The 15,381-nt window shown below is 30.8% G+C and overlaps 2 protein-coding genes across 5 annotated transcripts; both read left to right on the top strand.

Annotated features, from left to right (window-relative positions):
• The first annotated feature begins 1,782 nt into the window (after positions 1–1,782).
• On the top strand, positions 1,783–4,747 carry LOC121224474 (DNA-binding protein DDB_G0278111). 4 transcript variants are annotated; one of them, XM_041107938.1, is made up of 5 exons: positions 1,783–2,183; positions 2,416–2,509; positions 2,611–2,660; positions 2,770–2,834; positions 4,402–4,747. In XM_041107938.1, the coding sequence occupies exons 2-5, from the start codon at positions 2,480–2,482 to the stop codon at positions 4,500–4,502; spliced, it is 246 nt and encodes an 81-aa protein (XP_040963872.1). In that variant the 5' UTR covers positions 1,783–2,183; positions 2,416–2,479; the 3' UTR covers positions 4,503–4,747. The 4 variants fall into 4 exon arrangements, with proteins under 4 accessions (XP_040963872.1, XP_040963859.1, XP_040963840.1 ...); XM_041107925.1 differs by having other exon boundaries at positions 1,787–2,183; positions 2,416–2,512; XM_041107906.1 differs by having other exon boundaries at positions 1,795–2,183; positions 4,384–4,747.
• A 4,953-nt stretch (positions 4,748–9,700) lies between these two features.
• LOC121224463 (uncharacterized) lies at positions 9,701–13,710 on the top strand. The gene is made up of 7 exons (XM_041107854.1): positions 9,701–10,127; positions 10,214–10,302; positions 10,391–10,535; positions 12,187–12,285; positions 12,406–12,528; positions 12,831–13,099; positions 13,204–13,710. Exons 1-7 carry the CDS (start codon positions 9,944–9,946, stop codon positions 13,312–13,314), a joined length of 1,020 nt encoding a protein of 339 aa, XP_040963788.1. The 5' UTR covers positions 9,701–9,943; the 3' UTR covers positions 13,315–13,710.
• Positions 13,711–15,381: the final 1,671 nt, after the last annotated feature.

Genomic DNA, 15,381 nt, shown 5'->3' with positions numbered 1-15,381 from the left:
TATTGAAATTACAATTTTTTTGAATATTTTTTTTATTTTTAAAAGGGCGTATCGAGTTTAACGCAAACCGGTGATATTCACCCAACATAGCGATGAAATCAATGATTTTATGTTAAATCGATTCGTTGCCTTATTTATTAAAATTATTTAAAATAAAATAAATTAAAAATTAAATTAAATTAAAAATATAAATATAAGTATGCATAAAATGCTAATAATATTAAAACGAAATAACATAAAAATACGAGCATTAAAATAAAATAAACGAAATTACCGAAAAGCTACCGAAACACGAGCTTCGTCGAACGGGTTACACGAATTGAACCTCTTTTTTTTTCTTTTTTTCCTTCTTTTTTCCTTCTCTTTTTCTTCTTTTTCTTTTCTTTTTTTTTCTCTGCTGGGCCAACCCGTTGGACATGCTTCTGCTGAGCTGGTGCGTGCGGGCCTGGCCTGCTGGTGCTGGCCTGCTAGGCTGCGCTGGGCCTGGGCTTGGGCTGCTGCTGGTCTGCTAAGAAATGGTCTGCTCTTCTTTTTTTTTTTGGGCTTGTTTCTTTTTTTTTGTTTTTGTTTTTGTTGTTTTTTCTTGGGCTGCTGGGTCGGTTCGGGTCGTAGGTGGGTCGGGTCGGGTTGACCCGACTGTTATAATATTTTTTATTATTTCTTTTCTTTTTCTTTTTTCTTTCTTTCTTCTTCCTTCTTCTTCCTTCTTCTTCTTCAAAGTCTAGCCTCCACCACCGCTTGCGCCGCCGCTACCTCCTCCGACGCCGGTACTCTTTATTTTCTTCTCCTCTCTCTCCTTTTCTTCTCTTTTCTTTTTTTTTCCTTCGAAAAAATCTCTCTTTTTGCAAGTTTTTTTTGATTTTTTTCGTGGGTGTGGGGGTTTGATTTTGGGGTTTTAAACCCATTTTATAGTTGATATTTGCTTCCTTTTTGCAGGTGGTAGGTGAAGAAGGAGCAGCCACCCATGTTTGTGGCCTGAAAATTTGGGAAGTGGGTGCCCCAAATCACGTAACCTGTCTGAAGGACCAAATCACAAATGCAGCAAAACTTCTAGGGCTAAATGTAATTTTTAGAAAATTCAGGATTAAAATGAAATTTAATGAAAGTTTAGGGGTCTAAGTGAAATTTAAAGAAAGTTTAAGGGTCAAAATGAAATTTAGGAAAAGTTTAGGGGTCAAAATGCAATTTTTATTTTTAAAATTTTTTTTTTGAAATTTTGAAAATTAAACACAAATTTTAGTCGGACAAAAATTTAGTGCTTACAGATAGGGCCAAATTATAATAAATAAAAATAAAATACAAAAACTAAAATCATTCCACATCGAATATCTAGCAAAATAGTTATATTTTAGTTAGAAAGAAATATCTCTAATGAAATGGAGATTAGATCGGAAAAGAATAATATAAAATCATGATTAACGTCTCCATCTTTAGTAGAAATTTGATATGTGAGAGATTGATAGCTTACATTGGATAATTCTAACTTAATAATTAATTACATCCATTTAATCATTTATTTTCTTATTAAAATATACGATATTTATTTTGAAAGTACTAGGATTTTTTTAATTTATAAAAAGCCAATTTATAAAAAATAGTAATAATAAATGTTTTATAAAATCACTTAACTAATAATTTTTAGTAGACAAAATAAATAATTTTTAGCAAAGCAAAACGGCTTCGTTTTGTTTAAAATAAAATGATCTTTTGGGGCGTTTTTCATAAAAACGCCGCAAAACGTAAGAATAGCAACATTTTTTTTATTAAAACAAAAAATCATTTCCCTTAAAAAAAAGCGCTGTTTTATCCCCAAATTTCCCCCTCTAAAACCCCTAATTTTTCCCCATAAAATCGGTATCCTCAAAACACCCCCAATCTCACCCCTCCGTTGCTCTTTTCAATCAAGAAATTCTCCAACAGCGTTGCTCTTTTCAATCAAGAAACTCTCCAGCAGCGTCTCCAAGCTCTTATCGAAGGCGCCCACGAGTGTTGGACTTACGCCATTTTCTGGCAGTCATTCTACGATTACTCTGGCTCCGCTGTACTTGGATGGGGCGATGGGTATTACAAGGGCGAAGAAGATAAAAGGAAAAGGAAGTTGAAAACTTCATCTGCAGTTGCGGAGTAATTCCTTGTGGAAAGGAGGAATTTCTTGCAGAACTTCATCAAGTATTCTATGCACAGTAAGTCAGGTTTTATGTATTTGCTGTTAGGCATGGAAATAACTTGAACTGGTACAATGTTGCAGAATTTCTTTTTTATTTGTACGTAATTATTAATTCTCAACAGTTATATTTGTTTTTGGGAGTAATAGTAGTTGATGACTTTTAGTTTAATAAGAAAAAAACAGGAATAAATTTAGGTTTTTTGGGAGTATAGAGTACATTGTGACAGTGAAATTTTTTTTGGAAACAGGGGATTGTAATAAATTTCCTAATTTTTGTATGCTGGTCCTGAGTTAGAAGCAATTAGACAAAGAATGATGCAAGAGCTAATGGCTCGACAAGGGGTGGTAATCTATCTCTTTTTCGTTTTAATATCTAGGAATTCTAGATTGGCTTGCTTGTGCTTTTAATCTAATGTTACTAATTGTAGTTTGTTGATAAATAGGGGAATCAACAAAACCCTAAACAACAGAAAGCTCAGGAAGATGCCAAGAGGTCAGATTCTTATATAGATGTATATTGTTTCTAAATCATTAATGTTTTAAGATTTATTTTGAGATCAAATTAGTTTCATTGATTTGACTAGTAAAAGCCATTAATTTAGGGAGGCAGATGAACGGAGGCAAATGATGCTTAGTCAGATTTTGTCCAATGAAGCACGCGAAAGACGTAAGCTTCTATCTCAGTTCACCATTTGAGTTGATTCAAGAAGCCTACTGTTAATTGCTTATATTCTTATTAGTACGTGCATTCTATCATTGAATTGCAGGCTATTCTAAGTGATTTTATTTAACTATAGTTATTAATGTTGGATTCTGTATTCATGGTAATCAATGGACTGTTAAATCTTTGAATTTAATATACTTGTCTTGTCAGAAAATGTTTGTGCTTTCTAAGGGCTTATTATTTATTTATATTGTTATAAAAAAGTATTTATTTATATTAGTTTGTGTATAAGATTTTGGATCTTAAACCAGTTCACGAGTTAGCTTTCGTATAAACTTTTTTGAATACTTATCATTTAAAAATAACAAAAAAAATTTGAGTAGTGAACTCGTGCTTCAGGAAGCATGGAGAAGTGTGCTTATAAGTATTTATTTATATTAGAAAGAGTGAAGACCTAATTCGAGTGCGAGTTTCAAAAATTCTGGAAGACTTGATTAGAAGTCCTACAATGAAAAATGCTATAATGCGCCTGGTGGCAATATATTGTTTCTCAAAGACTGAATTTGATTTGTTCTCTTTGATGGTGAAGACTTATCTTAGACTTGAATTATGTAGTATGAGATATATGAATATAAAGGTCTTGAAAATCTGAGTTGAGTTATAAAATGGTAAGTATGAATCATATAGTATGATGCAGTTTTTAGAAAACCCCTACCAAGTACAAACAGTGCATAAAATCTTTTCTACCTGAAGGTATGAAAGTGCAGCAAATTGAAGTGTTTAAATGCTGTAAATTGAAGTGTTAAAGTGCTGCAAATTGAAGTGTTTAAATGCTATAAATTGAAGTGTTAAAGTGCTGCAAGTTGAAGTGTTAAATGCTATAAATTGAAGTGTTTAAATGTTGTAAATTAAAGTGCTTAAATGTTGTAAATTGAAGTGTTTAAGTACTGCAAATTGAAGTGTTTAGTTGCTGGAAATTGAGATGTTTTATATCTGTAATTGAGGTGTATAATTGTTGTTAATTGAAATGTTAAAGTGCTGCAAATTGAAGTGTTTAAATGCTGTAAATTGAAGTGTTAAAGTGCTGCAAATTGAAGTGTTTAAATGCTGTAAATTGAAGTGTTTAAATGTTGTAAATTGAAGTGTTTAAGTACTGCAAATTGAAGTGTTTAGTTGCTGGAAATTGAGATGTTTTATCGCTGTAATTGAGGTGTATAAATGTTGTTAATTGAGATGTTAAAGTGCTGCAAATTGAAGTGTTAAATGATGTAAATTGAGTGTTTAAATGTTGTAAATTGAAGTGTTTAGTTGCTAGAAATTGAAATGTTTTATCGCTGTAATTGAGGAGTATAAATGTTGTTAATTGAGATGTTAAAGTGCTGCAAATTAAAGTGTTTAAATGTTGTAAATTGAAGTGTTAAAGTGCTGCAAATTGAAGTGTTTAAATGTTGTAAATTGAAGTTTTTAAGTACTGCAAATTGAATTGTTTAGTTGCTGAAATTTAGTTTATGTGCCATGTGATGATTGTGTTTTAAAATTTAACTTGTTTTAGTTCCTTACATTCTTACAGGATTCACATTCAAGGAGCAAGAAACATTGCAGCAACTCATTGGGATCGAGCAATCAGAATTTAGAATCAAGCGACACACAAGAGCTATATTTGGAGCTTAGACTGTCACTGTAATCAGTAAATTTTTTCTGTCTCTTTAAATGCATGCTCATGGAATTGCATTTTATGCTTTCCTAGAATTGTAAGTTCAAATAAGGTGTTGATCTTGCAATTCATACTACAACTTGAGCAAGTTGATATGAACTAGTTTGAATTTTTTTTTTTTAAATTTCAAAGGAATCTTATGTAATCAAAGGTAATTTGATTTGCTGCATGAAATATAGTAAAAAACATTGATCTTCTTGTTCATGAGTTTCCATTTTAATATGTCTTCAAATTAAATTATACATTTCTAAACTGGTGGAATGCCACTTCTATTGCATTCTCTAACCAAAGAATGGAGTGATGTATGTAATGATAACAACATTTCTAAAGGATTTGCTTAAGCATGTAAAGGGATGGGAATGGATTTGTGGCGTTTTTACAATATTTAAATTTTTTTTTTATTTTTCATGACCTTTAGTGGCATTTTTGAGAAAAGTACCGTTAAAGAACATAACTTCTAGTGCCGTTTTTGGGAAAGCGTCGCTAAAAGTCAAGTTCTTTAGCGGCATTTTTGGGAAAGCGACGCTAAAAGTCAGGTTCTTTAGTGGCGTTTGTGGAGAAAGCGCCACTAAAGGTCATATTCTTTAGCAGTGTTTTTAAGAAAAGCACCGCTAAAGGTCGTGTTCTTTAGTTGTGGGGAAAACGCCGCTAAAGGTCATGTTCTAAAAAACGCCGCAAAATTTAGCAGTGTTATCTATAACGGCATTTTTTGCGATGCTTGTAAAAATGCCTCAAATAGTATAGGCCTAAAAAACGCTGCTAAAAATCAGTTTTGCTGCAGTGTCATCTCAATGCTCGTATGAATCTTATACGTACCTAAATCATTTAGCTCATTCACATAATCTTTCTCAACTTGACTTTTCCCGTTGAACCATTTGGAATCGTAAAGGATACTCAGAAATCACATAAGCTCGTACAATGCCATATCCCAGATATGATCTTACATGTAAATACATATCGATGCCACTGTCCCAGACAGAGTCTTACACGTAATCTCAACACAATGCCAATGTCCCAGACATGGTCTTACATGTAATCAAATCTCGGTAACCTAATGTCATGACATTTATATCCTATACTATTCCTAAGGTTTGTACAGGACTTTCGCATGTCGAAATTTCATCGTTTCTTGCTCGTAATTACTCTTTCGACATTCATAACAAATCAATGGCAAATAAACACATATGATTCAATTTAAATACATTTATTTGCATGTGAACTTACCTCGTAGTTGGAATAGACGAATTGGATCGATTACTCGATAACTTTCGATTTTCCCCGATCCAAATCCGATTTCTTTCGTTCTTGATCTATATACATTCAAAATTAACTCTTTTATTCCTCAACTCATTCAATTTCATCCACAAACACATATTTAGACATTTTTACACTTTAGCCCTAAACTTTCACATTTATTACAATTTAGTCCTCATTTCATAACAACATAAAATACTCAAAATTTCCTTATACGCATGCTTGGCTGAATATTCCCTTAGTTCATATAAGCCCATATATTTCATTTATTCCATATTTTTACCTCTCAATTTTCAAATTTCACAATTTAATCCTTAATAAGCATTTTTTGTCAAAAACCACTTAATTAAACATAATAATCTATCATCAAAGATTTATTTTTCATCATCAAACCATAAAAATATCAAGCTATAAACAATTAAAAATCACAAAATTCACAAAAAATTCAAAAATTCAAGCATGGGCTAGCTAGTATTCGAAGCAACAATCTCAAAAACGTAAAAATCATCAAAAATAGAACAAAAATGAACCTTTAATTGAGCTTTAACATGGCCAAACCATAAAGCTTCCTATTTGTTTTCTTTTATTTTTATTTTTGGCTAGGAAGGTTAAAATATGGTTGGAAATTTGATTCTGTTTTATTAATATTAACTTAATAACTAATTTACAAAATTAACCCTAATTAAAAGCCACCATATTCCATGTTATTAAACCCATTTATGTCAATTTCCACTTTCAATGGTCTAATAACAACATAAGGACGTTTCATTTAATAAGCCATAACAATTAGACACCTTTATCAATTAGAATGCAACTTTTGCATTTTACGCAATTAAGTCCTTTTTCTCAAATTGAGCTATTAAATGATAAAATTAGCTCACGAAATTTTCACATATACATATTCACATGCTGTAAACAAATAAAATAATATTAAAATAATTTTACTACATCTAATTTATGGTTTCAAAACCACTGTTTCGATTTAGCTAAAACCGAGCTGATACAAACCACCCTTGAGACTACCTGTTGACAGAGGGAACACCTCCTTTTATCAAGCTTTCCACTTACAATGGTTTCTCCACCCATTTTTCAATGTGACTTTAAGTGTGAACACTCTTTTTAAGGAAATTGGAAATTAATTACTCTATTAAAAGTATAGGTCTATACTTCGATGTAGCCAGTGATGCACTTACGTGCCAATATTATTGTTTTGGTATGTCTGATTATGCACTCATGTGCTAGTATGTTTTCTTCGGTATATCTAATGATGCACTTACATGCCAATATGTTTTCTTCGGTACATCAGATGATGCACCTACATGTCAGTATGTTTGCTTTAGTTTATCTGATGATACATGATGCATGTAACACCCCTTACTCGGTCCGGTAGTCGAACTCGAGCTACGAAGTGCTACAGTTAAAAGCCATAACAAAACACATTCAATTCACATCGATTATTTCAAATAAACATGAAATTTCTTAATAGCTACACAATTAACATTCAAATTAAACATGAATCATACAAATATAATCAATTCAATGCATAATCATCAAATATAATTTTGGTCGGGTATTATACTATCTTATGTATGCTCTAATATCAACTCAGAATTTAACTATGACTAATTTGCAATATTTTCAAAATTATAGATAAATTAAATCATAAATAAATCCTTTAAATAATCAATCATGTCATAAACCTTCAAATATTATGATATACAATTAAATTTGAGTCTTAATCGAGCTTATGAAAGCTCTTAAATTGACCTAAGCACAATAAGGATCAAATTAAACATTTTCAAAAGATAAAGGCACTCATGCAAAATAGGGGACACACGACCATGTGCTAATATAGTCTCCTAAATTTAGGTCTAACATCTAGGCCAAGTTGGGGAGGTTATACTTATAAATTTTTTTAATTATTCAGAAAACCATTTGTCCAAGTTTATCCTAGATTTGGTTTTCAAATAATTATAAAAATATTTATTTTTTAGATTTATTTTTTATTTTTTTAAGTATTGTCATGTCAATAGTGGACCTGATCATGGGTTTGGCTACCTGTCCAGGTTCGAAGGCCCGCCAAAAAAGTGAGAAGGTTTGGGAAAAAATATAGACTCAAAAATCGGTTTGGACAAAATAAAACCTGTTTTTTAAACTGACCGAGCCTCAGACAAGATTTTTTTGGCATAGGCCAGGCCCAAAACTATTTTTTCTATTGTTGTTTACTGCTGTTATGTTGTTACTTTGCTACCATTTCGCTATTATATTATTGTTATTTTACCGTTATTGTTTGGATATTGTATAACTCTTGTTTTATTGTTAATTTTCCTACTATTTTAGAGGCATTTGCTTGCTAAGTTGCAACTATGTTAATGGTATTTAAGTATAAAGACTTTTTTTAATGTATTTCCAATTTGTTTTGAAACATTAATTTTAATGTTTTTAGTGTATTTGATGTATTATATTTTTAAAATTTATTTTTATATAAAAATAATCTAAAAAATTAATATGGGAGAGCCATATTTAGGCCAGGCTTGAGCAAAATTTTAGGCCCGACCTGGGCCTAGAAAATGGGCCTAAAATTTTACATCGGCCCGAACTTGACCTGGCCCAGCCCATTATCAAGTTTAATCAGCATTAGGTACACATTGCATGTCATGTGTTAGTGTTTGGTTGCTCCATCTGCCATATCAGCACTGAATAGTATAAATGGATGGAATCTTTAATAGAAGAACTAGTTTGTTACTTGATCTTATTTATACATTTGAGTAGAGGGGGCAAAATGCAAGCTAACTCATAATATAAGGGCCTTTTTGATATTTTTACCTCTACTCATCCTTTATTTCCATGTCACTAATATAGCAAAATTGAAAAAAGCCAAGTTTAGTTTAACTAGAAGTGCTCATGGGTCAGATCGGGCCATGTAAGGTATCTAGACCAATTTTTTGAACTCGAGCCTAACTCGACCCAAAAAATGGGCCTAACTCGACCCAAAAAATGGGCTTACTTTTTTGCCCAAAAATAAATATAATAAATATTTTATTGTATTAAATATAATTTTTTTTATTTTTTTATTTTGGGTCGGGTTATTTAGTTGGGTAAGTTTTTTTTTAAAGGTTTTGAGTGATGGGTTTAATTGTTATTCGATTAGTGATTTACTATAAATATATAATAGTTATTTAACATATATAATTAAAATAATATTTTATATAACATAATATATTCACATGGGGCCGGGCTCAAATTAAAAAAATCTTGCCTAAAGCCCAACTTATATAGAAAACGAGTCTTGAGTTTTACCCAAGCCCTTTCTTTTGGGCATTGTATTTTATCCAAGCTCTCCCATTTTTAGGGTGGGCTTTTATATCTAGACGAGTGATCCGATCTATTAATAGGTTTAACTTTAATGCATGGAGTAATTTTTTAATAGAAGTGTCCATTTGCAATTTTTTTCTAATTTAAAAAGATTAATTTATCTAATTTAAATAGAGAGGACAAAATGTAATTCATCTACTAATCACGGGCGAAGCCAAAATTTTTTTTTTAAGGGTGGCCATATGAAATTTTAATTTTTTATAGTTTATATTTTTATAATTTGTAAAGGATTAAATCGAATTTTTATAATTTTAGGAGGGCCAAAATACAATTTTACTTTTACTAATCTAAAATTTTTAAAAATTTTCAATGACCAAAAATGAAATTTTACATTTTAAGGGGGCCGAGTCCCATGCCAGCCCCCCTCTGACTTCGCCCCTGCTACTAATATCAAAATTTGATGTTAATTTTATGGATTTAAACCTTAAATCTTGTAGTTTTTTAATATTTTAATTTAACCCTTAGGATCAAAATTCTATTTATTTAATTTATTTTTAATAATTAGTGGATGTGTTTGATGGATAAAAAGTAAAAACAAAAAAGAAAAACCCAAAGGTAGGCAAAAAGATAAATAAGCGGAAGGTGGAGAACAACAAACGGTTCACTGGTGCGGAGGTTGCCTCCACTCTTATGTGCATTGGAAAGTCGTAGAATAAAGGGAAATTTTGTAGATTATTACGATCTGCTGAAATCCATTTGATCCATCTCTTCTCGGAAAGAAAGTTTAAAGAACATGGTGTGATGAAGCAGTGGGAGAAAGAGATAGGAGATGGCTAGAGAAGGCAGAGGAGCCAAATGGGGTGGTCATGGTTTGGGTTCAGGTTCAGGTTCGGGTCAGTGCTCCTATAAAAGGATCACTGTGATTGTTTGCTCCGTTAACATTGTTATTGCTCTCTATGTTCTTCATTCTCTCTATTCTTCTCTCTACATTTATTCCAACAAAGATCATGATGGTGAGTTTCTAAAAGCTTTGCCTCCTTTTTTTTGATAATTTTTCTCTTGATTACTCTTCTGATTTTATGGGATTTGTTTTTTTTAGTTGTAATGCATACATCAGATCATATTAAACAAATGGAAGAATCAGTTAGGATTCGAAGAGCCAGTGAACCTATAGAGCTTGTTAAATTGGTATGCAAATTGCCCTTTGTTTTTTTTTTTTCATTTCTTTCTTTCCTGTTTTTGGTGTAGTATTGAATGTTGATATCTGTAAATAAAGGTAAAACGATTAAAGCATGGATTTTCGAGTGAAGAACCAATGGCTGAAGCTGAACTGCCCCAAGCAGTTAAGAATAAGATAACTGATGAGATACTGCAAAGATTGAGAAGCTTGAGACCAAATGCCAGTGTCAGTGAGCAGCATGGTTGGTGTCTGCCTTAATTTCCTTTTTCATTTTCAACTGTTTCAGTTTATAGTGTTATATTATGGTGTAGTTATACATGGATTGAGCATTTCTGATGTTTATGGATAGGTCTGTTTGCTGAAGATTATAATCTTTGCATACAACTACGAAGTTTAGAAGTTCATGAATAATCTATTAATGAATAAGCAGTCTTAACTCCATTCCTATTATGGAAACTTGCAGATGTGTGTTATTACTTGGTTTAGCATGGGGAATACAAGAAATGCAATAACTTACATTGCAGTTTTAGTGCACACAAAATTACTGTGTGGAAACATAGGTTTGATTATTCTGTTTTTCGATAGAAAAGAGTATGGTTGCTACATGTGCTTCTTAGGGATCATATTCTTGATCTTTCTAAAGGCAAATGTGAATCTCTGGTAATTCTAAAGAAACCCATTTTGAAACTTTGTTTCCATCGTCTTCGATGTGTGTTTTTGATGTTTTTCTATGCAGAATACCTCGAAAAGATTTCATAAATGGAGATTTTAGTTCTAAAGTACATATAGGCTGTAGGATTCATGTTGCTTAATATCGATTAGGTAACATATGTTATGGTTTCACCTCCTTTCTTTCATTTTTCCAAGTATTATATTCTTATCGATCCACTCCATCCAATAGTCCGGGGGTGGATGCGCTTTATAACGCAATCCATTAATGGGATAGATAAATTCTTTAGTGTTCCTAAGTTTGAGTTTAAGGCTAGTTACTAATTCATAATTCATAACTTTTTCAATCACTGAAAAAGCATATTATGCATTGTGATTCTTGATGAAGAAAAGTTTCAATTTGTCGGTTAGTAGGATACATTTCTAACTATAACTTCCTATAGAAATAATCAAAATTTTTTTTTTGTTCCATAGTTATTTCTAACAATCGACTTCTAACAATAAATGTGTAATCATTACCAAGCAGAATCTTTACATGGTTATTTCTGGTGTTTTTGGAGAGCCGCTTGTACCTGCCCTTTTCTTCCATTTCCTTTTGGTGAAGAAAGGACTGACATTTTATATTCTGCTTTTGGTTTTGACTTGTACCTCATGACCTAGGTTCCTTCTGACTGGTTAGGAATGTAAAACAGGTCCCAAATAGCTTAACAGTATAGGAAATAGTCTTCATGAGGCCGCAGTTCAAATTGTGTTGGGAATTGTCAGTTTCATTGATTTGGCATAACACGAATTGAATGTATGTCTGTTGAAAATTGATCATTATTGACAAATTTCAGAACCATTGTAGCCGCAACCCTTTGTTTTTCATCTTTAGCAGGTAATATTAGATTCCTGAAAGAGGTTGGAATTATTTTGCCGTTGATTGCAAGTGTGCTCTAAATTTAAAGATTTTTAATTTTTCAATTTGATATGCTCTATGTGATGCGGTTTCCAAATCCACTGCTAGCTGTCTTTAACATTATACTGAATTGGAAAGATCCTTATAGATTAAATGTTTTCTATTCCTCAATAACTAATTGTCTAAGCAAAAACCCATTTCGACCAATGGGTTAAGAGTTATCGTACAAGTGTTTGCCGTATGTTGGAAGAGTTTTTTCAAAGTAATCAGAAATGATGTTGGTCTCATGTTTGCTAGTTATTTTGTTGATATTCATCGTTTACAGAAGCGGTTGAAACCTGGCGCAATGAGAAACTGAAAGAAGCCAAAAATTTAGCCCTTGGAGGAGAGAGATTGGATTCAACTCTTCTGCGAGAGGAAGCAGGTAACTCATAATCCGAAAGCTGTTATATTGTTACTTTTGGTTTATTATCAAGATAAAAAAAAGCTTAACATTTTACTTGTCGCAGAGCGTTAAACTTACTCGTCAGCTTACTATTTGTAGGGAATTTAGTAAAAGTCTTGGAGTCAAATTGGGCTGCACTGTCAGAAGAGATTGGCCTTTGGATTCCCAATGAAATCAAGAATCAAGAACATAATGATAAGCCTGAGGACGTGGAAGATACTGGTAATTGTTCAAATTCTCCTGTTGATCAAAGCCATCTATCTCTATTGTCAATATCTATGTTACTCGAGATAGGAGTGAGTGCCAGATAATGGGTATGTTTTGGACACGGGTGTACTCTATTTTTCAAAGTTTTTTCATATATTTGGAGATGAATACCCCCATACCTATATCTGAATGTGTTGGATATGAGTATTTTAGCAAAAAATGAAGTGTCAGACAACATAGGTCAAAATAACATGCGTATTTTAGGTTGATATTAGGGTTAGAAATGGCCATCGCTGAGTTCTAATTCTTTTATACAGATGATCCAGAACAAATTTTAGCTGGGAGGCCTCCTCTGCCGGAGTGCCGTACTGAACTTCACACTGATTATGATGGTGATTGTGTTCGATGGGGTCTTACACATCACAAAGAAAGTGCAGCTGATTGCTGCCAGGCTTGTTTAGATCAGGCGAAAGCTGCGAAACCGGGTGAAAAGAAATGCAATATATGGGTTTATTGTCCATCCGAGACCGGTTGCTATTCCCCAGATAAATATGAACACAAACACATGGAGTGCTGGCTGAAATACGTAAGTGCTGTTTTTCCAATACGTCTAGTTACCATTTTCTTTGTACTTTTGCATCCAACAGAAATTGTTTGCAATCCCGAAGCTAATTAAAAACAAAATTGCAGTCTGAGAAGCCAAGTCTGAACTTTAAGGACCGATACCCTGAAGGTTATAGAAACAGCCACCGGAATGTTCCTGTTATTGTTCCTTGGGTATCTGGTGTCATTAGTGTCTGAACTTTGATCAGCAAGACGTGACCGTCAGAAGTCAATCCGAGATCTCGACAATACATGACCATCAGCAGTCAATCTGGGATCTCGCCACATACTCTATAGAATGCCCCGTTTACATGTAATCAACAGAACAATTTTTTTTGTACCACGAAAGGTGTATTGGTTGATCTGGTCTCAGCTCGGCACTGAGAGGTATTTAAGACATGACCATCGTTGGTGCTGCTGGCTTTTGAGGTGAGGTTATTGTAGAAGACATGATGAGACTATAGAAAAGCTTTTCTTTGTAGTTTAATTAATTACATTTTTTTTTTGGTAATTGCATTTTGAGACGGCATAATAATGAATGTAGCTTTGAACATTTAAATATTACATCAATTTAATTTTAATTTTTAAAATTTACGTATTGTGTCATTTTAATTTTAATTTTAATTTTAAAATTTTTAAAAATTAAAATTAAAAAACCTAAAATGTTTCAAAAAATTAAAATTTTAAAAAATGTAATAAATTAAAATATATAAAATATAAGCATAATGATAAACTTAGCTCTTAATATTTATGTTTGTCAATTTGGCTCTTATCTTTTTTAAGATAAATTTAACTCACAATCTTTTAAAAGGAGTCGAAAATTTAACTCACAATCTTTTAAAAGGAGTCGAATTCGCCATCAACCTTTTTTAAAAGTATTGAATTGATATTTCTTTTATGAAAAATTACCTCAAAATGTTGGATTTTTAAATTTTTTTTTAAAGATTGCAGCTTGCCTGGCAATCCACATTTATTTTATGTTTTTTTAATTTTTAAAATATTTTATAGTTTTTAAATTATTTGTTCACGTTGCATGAGTTGCCATGTGAATATAGTTAAAAAATAATATTTTAGTCAACATTTTTATTAAAATTATGTGGTTTGACTCTTTAAGAAAAATTAATTGTTAACTTTAGTTAAAAAAGAATAAGGATCAGATAAAAAAGTGAAAATAAATTTATTATTATGCGAAAATTCAAAAAACATAAAAAGTTATATTTTCTTTCAAAGGTTTTTGGGCTTTTAAACCTGAATTAAGAAAAAAAGAAACTTTTGAAGTGTACTTAATGCAGACTTTAATCTTGAAGTATATCCATTTTTTTATTTTGATTTTTAAAGTTCTTTTGGCTCACTTTAGTTTCTAATATTATTAGATGTTATTAAGTTAGTCCTTAAAGATTCATTTTTTGACGTTAAAAAAAATCAACCAATCATATGCTGTCACATGTGATGATATTATCATTTGAAAAACCTTAAAAATATATTAAATTACAAAAATTTAAAAATATACATAATTATTAAAATTATTAAAATAGATAAAAACTAAAATATTATAAAAAATATTAAAAATATAAAAGAATTATTTTAAAATTATAAAAGTTATTAAAATTATTAAAAATAGAAATGAAATTATAAAATTGCCAAAAGAATTATAAATATATTAAAATTTACAAAAAATAAAAATAAAAACATATTATATTTTTTATATTTTAAAAAAAATTATAAATTACATTTATTAGAATTTAAACATGATATTGTTGTCTTTGGGAAGATATCATCACTTATTATAATTGTTTTGTAATTTAATCAATCATAATTTATTATAATGGGTAGATTTTTTAGGTAATAAATTTAGATAATTTTTTTAAATTATTTAAATAATGAAAGATAATGTTATTTCAATTAAATAATCATTTAAATAACAAATAAAATTATTTATCATTATTTAAATATTTTCAAAAAAACTTATCTAAAATTTATCACCTAAAGAATTAAAAATATTAAATTTTCTATTTTTTTTAAAACAAAATTTAGTAATTATTTTTATTTTTTTATATTTTTTGTAATTTTATAATTTTTAAGAAATAATTTTAATAATTTTTTGTCAATTTTTAAAAAAAAAATCATTTTAAAGATATTTTAATGTTTTTCGAATAATGATGTCACAATGATGTTACAACATGACACATGGCAGTATATGAATGATTGAATATCTCAACAGTAAGTTTTTAATGTTAAAGGACTAAACTGGAAAAATCAGATAAC

This window comes from Gossypium hirsutum, chromosome A01, assembly GCF_007990345.1.
Source record: "Gossypium hirsutum isolate 1008001.06 chromosome A01, Gossypium_hirsutum_v2.1, whole genome shotgun sequence".
Taxonomy (NCBI): Eukaryota; Viridiplantae; Streptophyta; class Magnoliopsida; order Malvales; family Malvaceae; genus Gossypium; species Gossypium hirsutum.
This window is presented reverse-complemented; position numbering and strand designations above follow the sequence as displayed.

What these genes read in the sequence shown, in the direction of transcription:
- LOC121224474 (XM_041107888.1), top strand. Translation starts at nt 2,480, where the DNA reads ATGATGCAAGAGCTAATGGCTCGACAAGGGGTG. An exon ending in TAATGGCTCGACAAGGGGTG is followed by an intron (nt 2,513 to 2,610) that starts GTAATCTATCTC and finishes GTTGATAAATAG; the next exon opens with GGGAATCAACAAAACCCTAA. An exon ending in GCTCAGGAAGATGCCAAGAG is followed by an intron (nt 2,661 to 2,769) that starts GTCAGATTCTTA and finishes CCATTAATTTAG; the next exon opens with GGAGGCAGATGAACGGAGGC.
- LOC121224463 (XM_041107854.1), top strand. Translation starts at nt 9,944, where the DNA reads ATGGCTAGAGAAGGCAGAGGAGCCAAATGGGGTGGTCATGGTTTGGGT. An exon ending in CAGTGTCAGTGAGCAGCATG is followed by an intron (nt 10,536 to 12,186) that starts GTTGGTGTCTGC and finishes CATCGTTTACAG; the next exon opens with AAGCGGTTGAAACCTGGCGC. An exon ending in TGGAGTGCTGGCTGAAATAC is followed by an intron (nt 13,100 to 13,203) that starts GTAAGTGCTGTT and finishes ACAAAATTGCAG; the next exon opens with TCTGAGAAGCCAAGTCTGAA.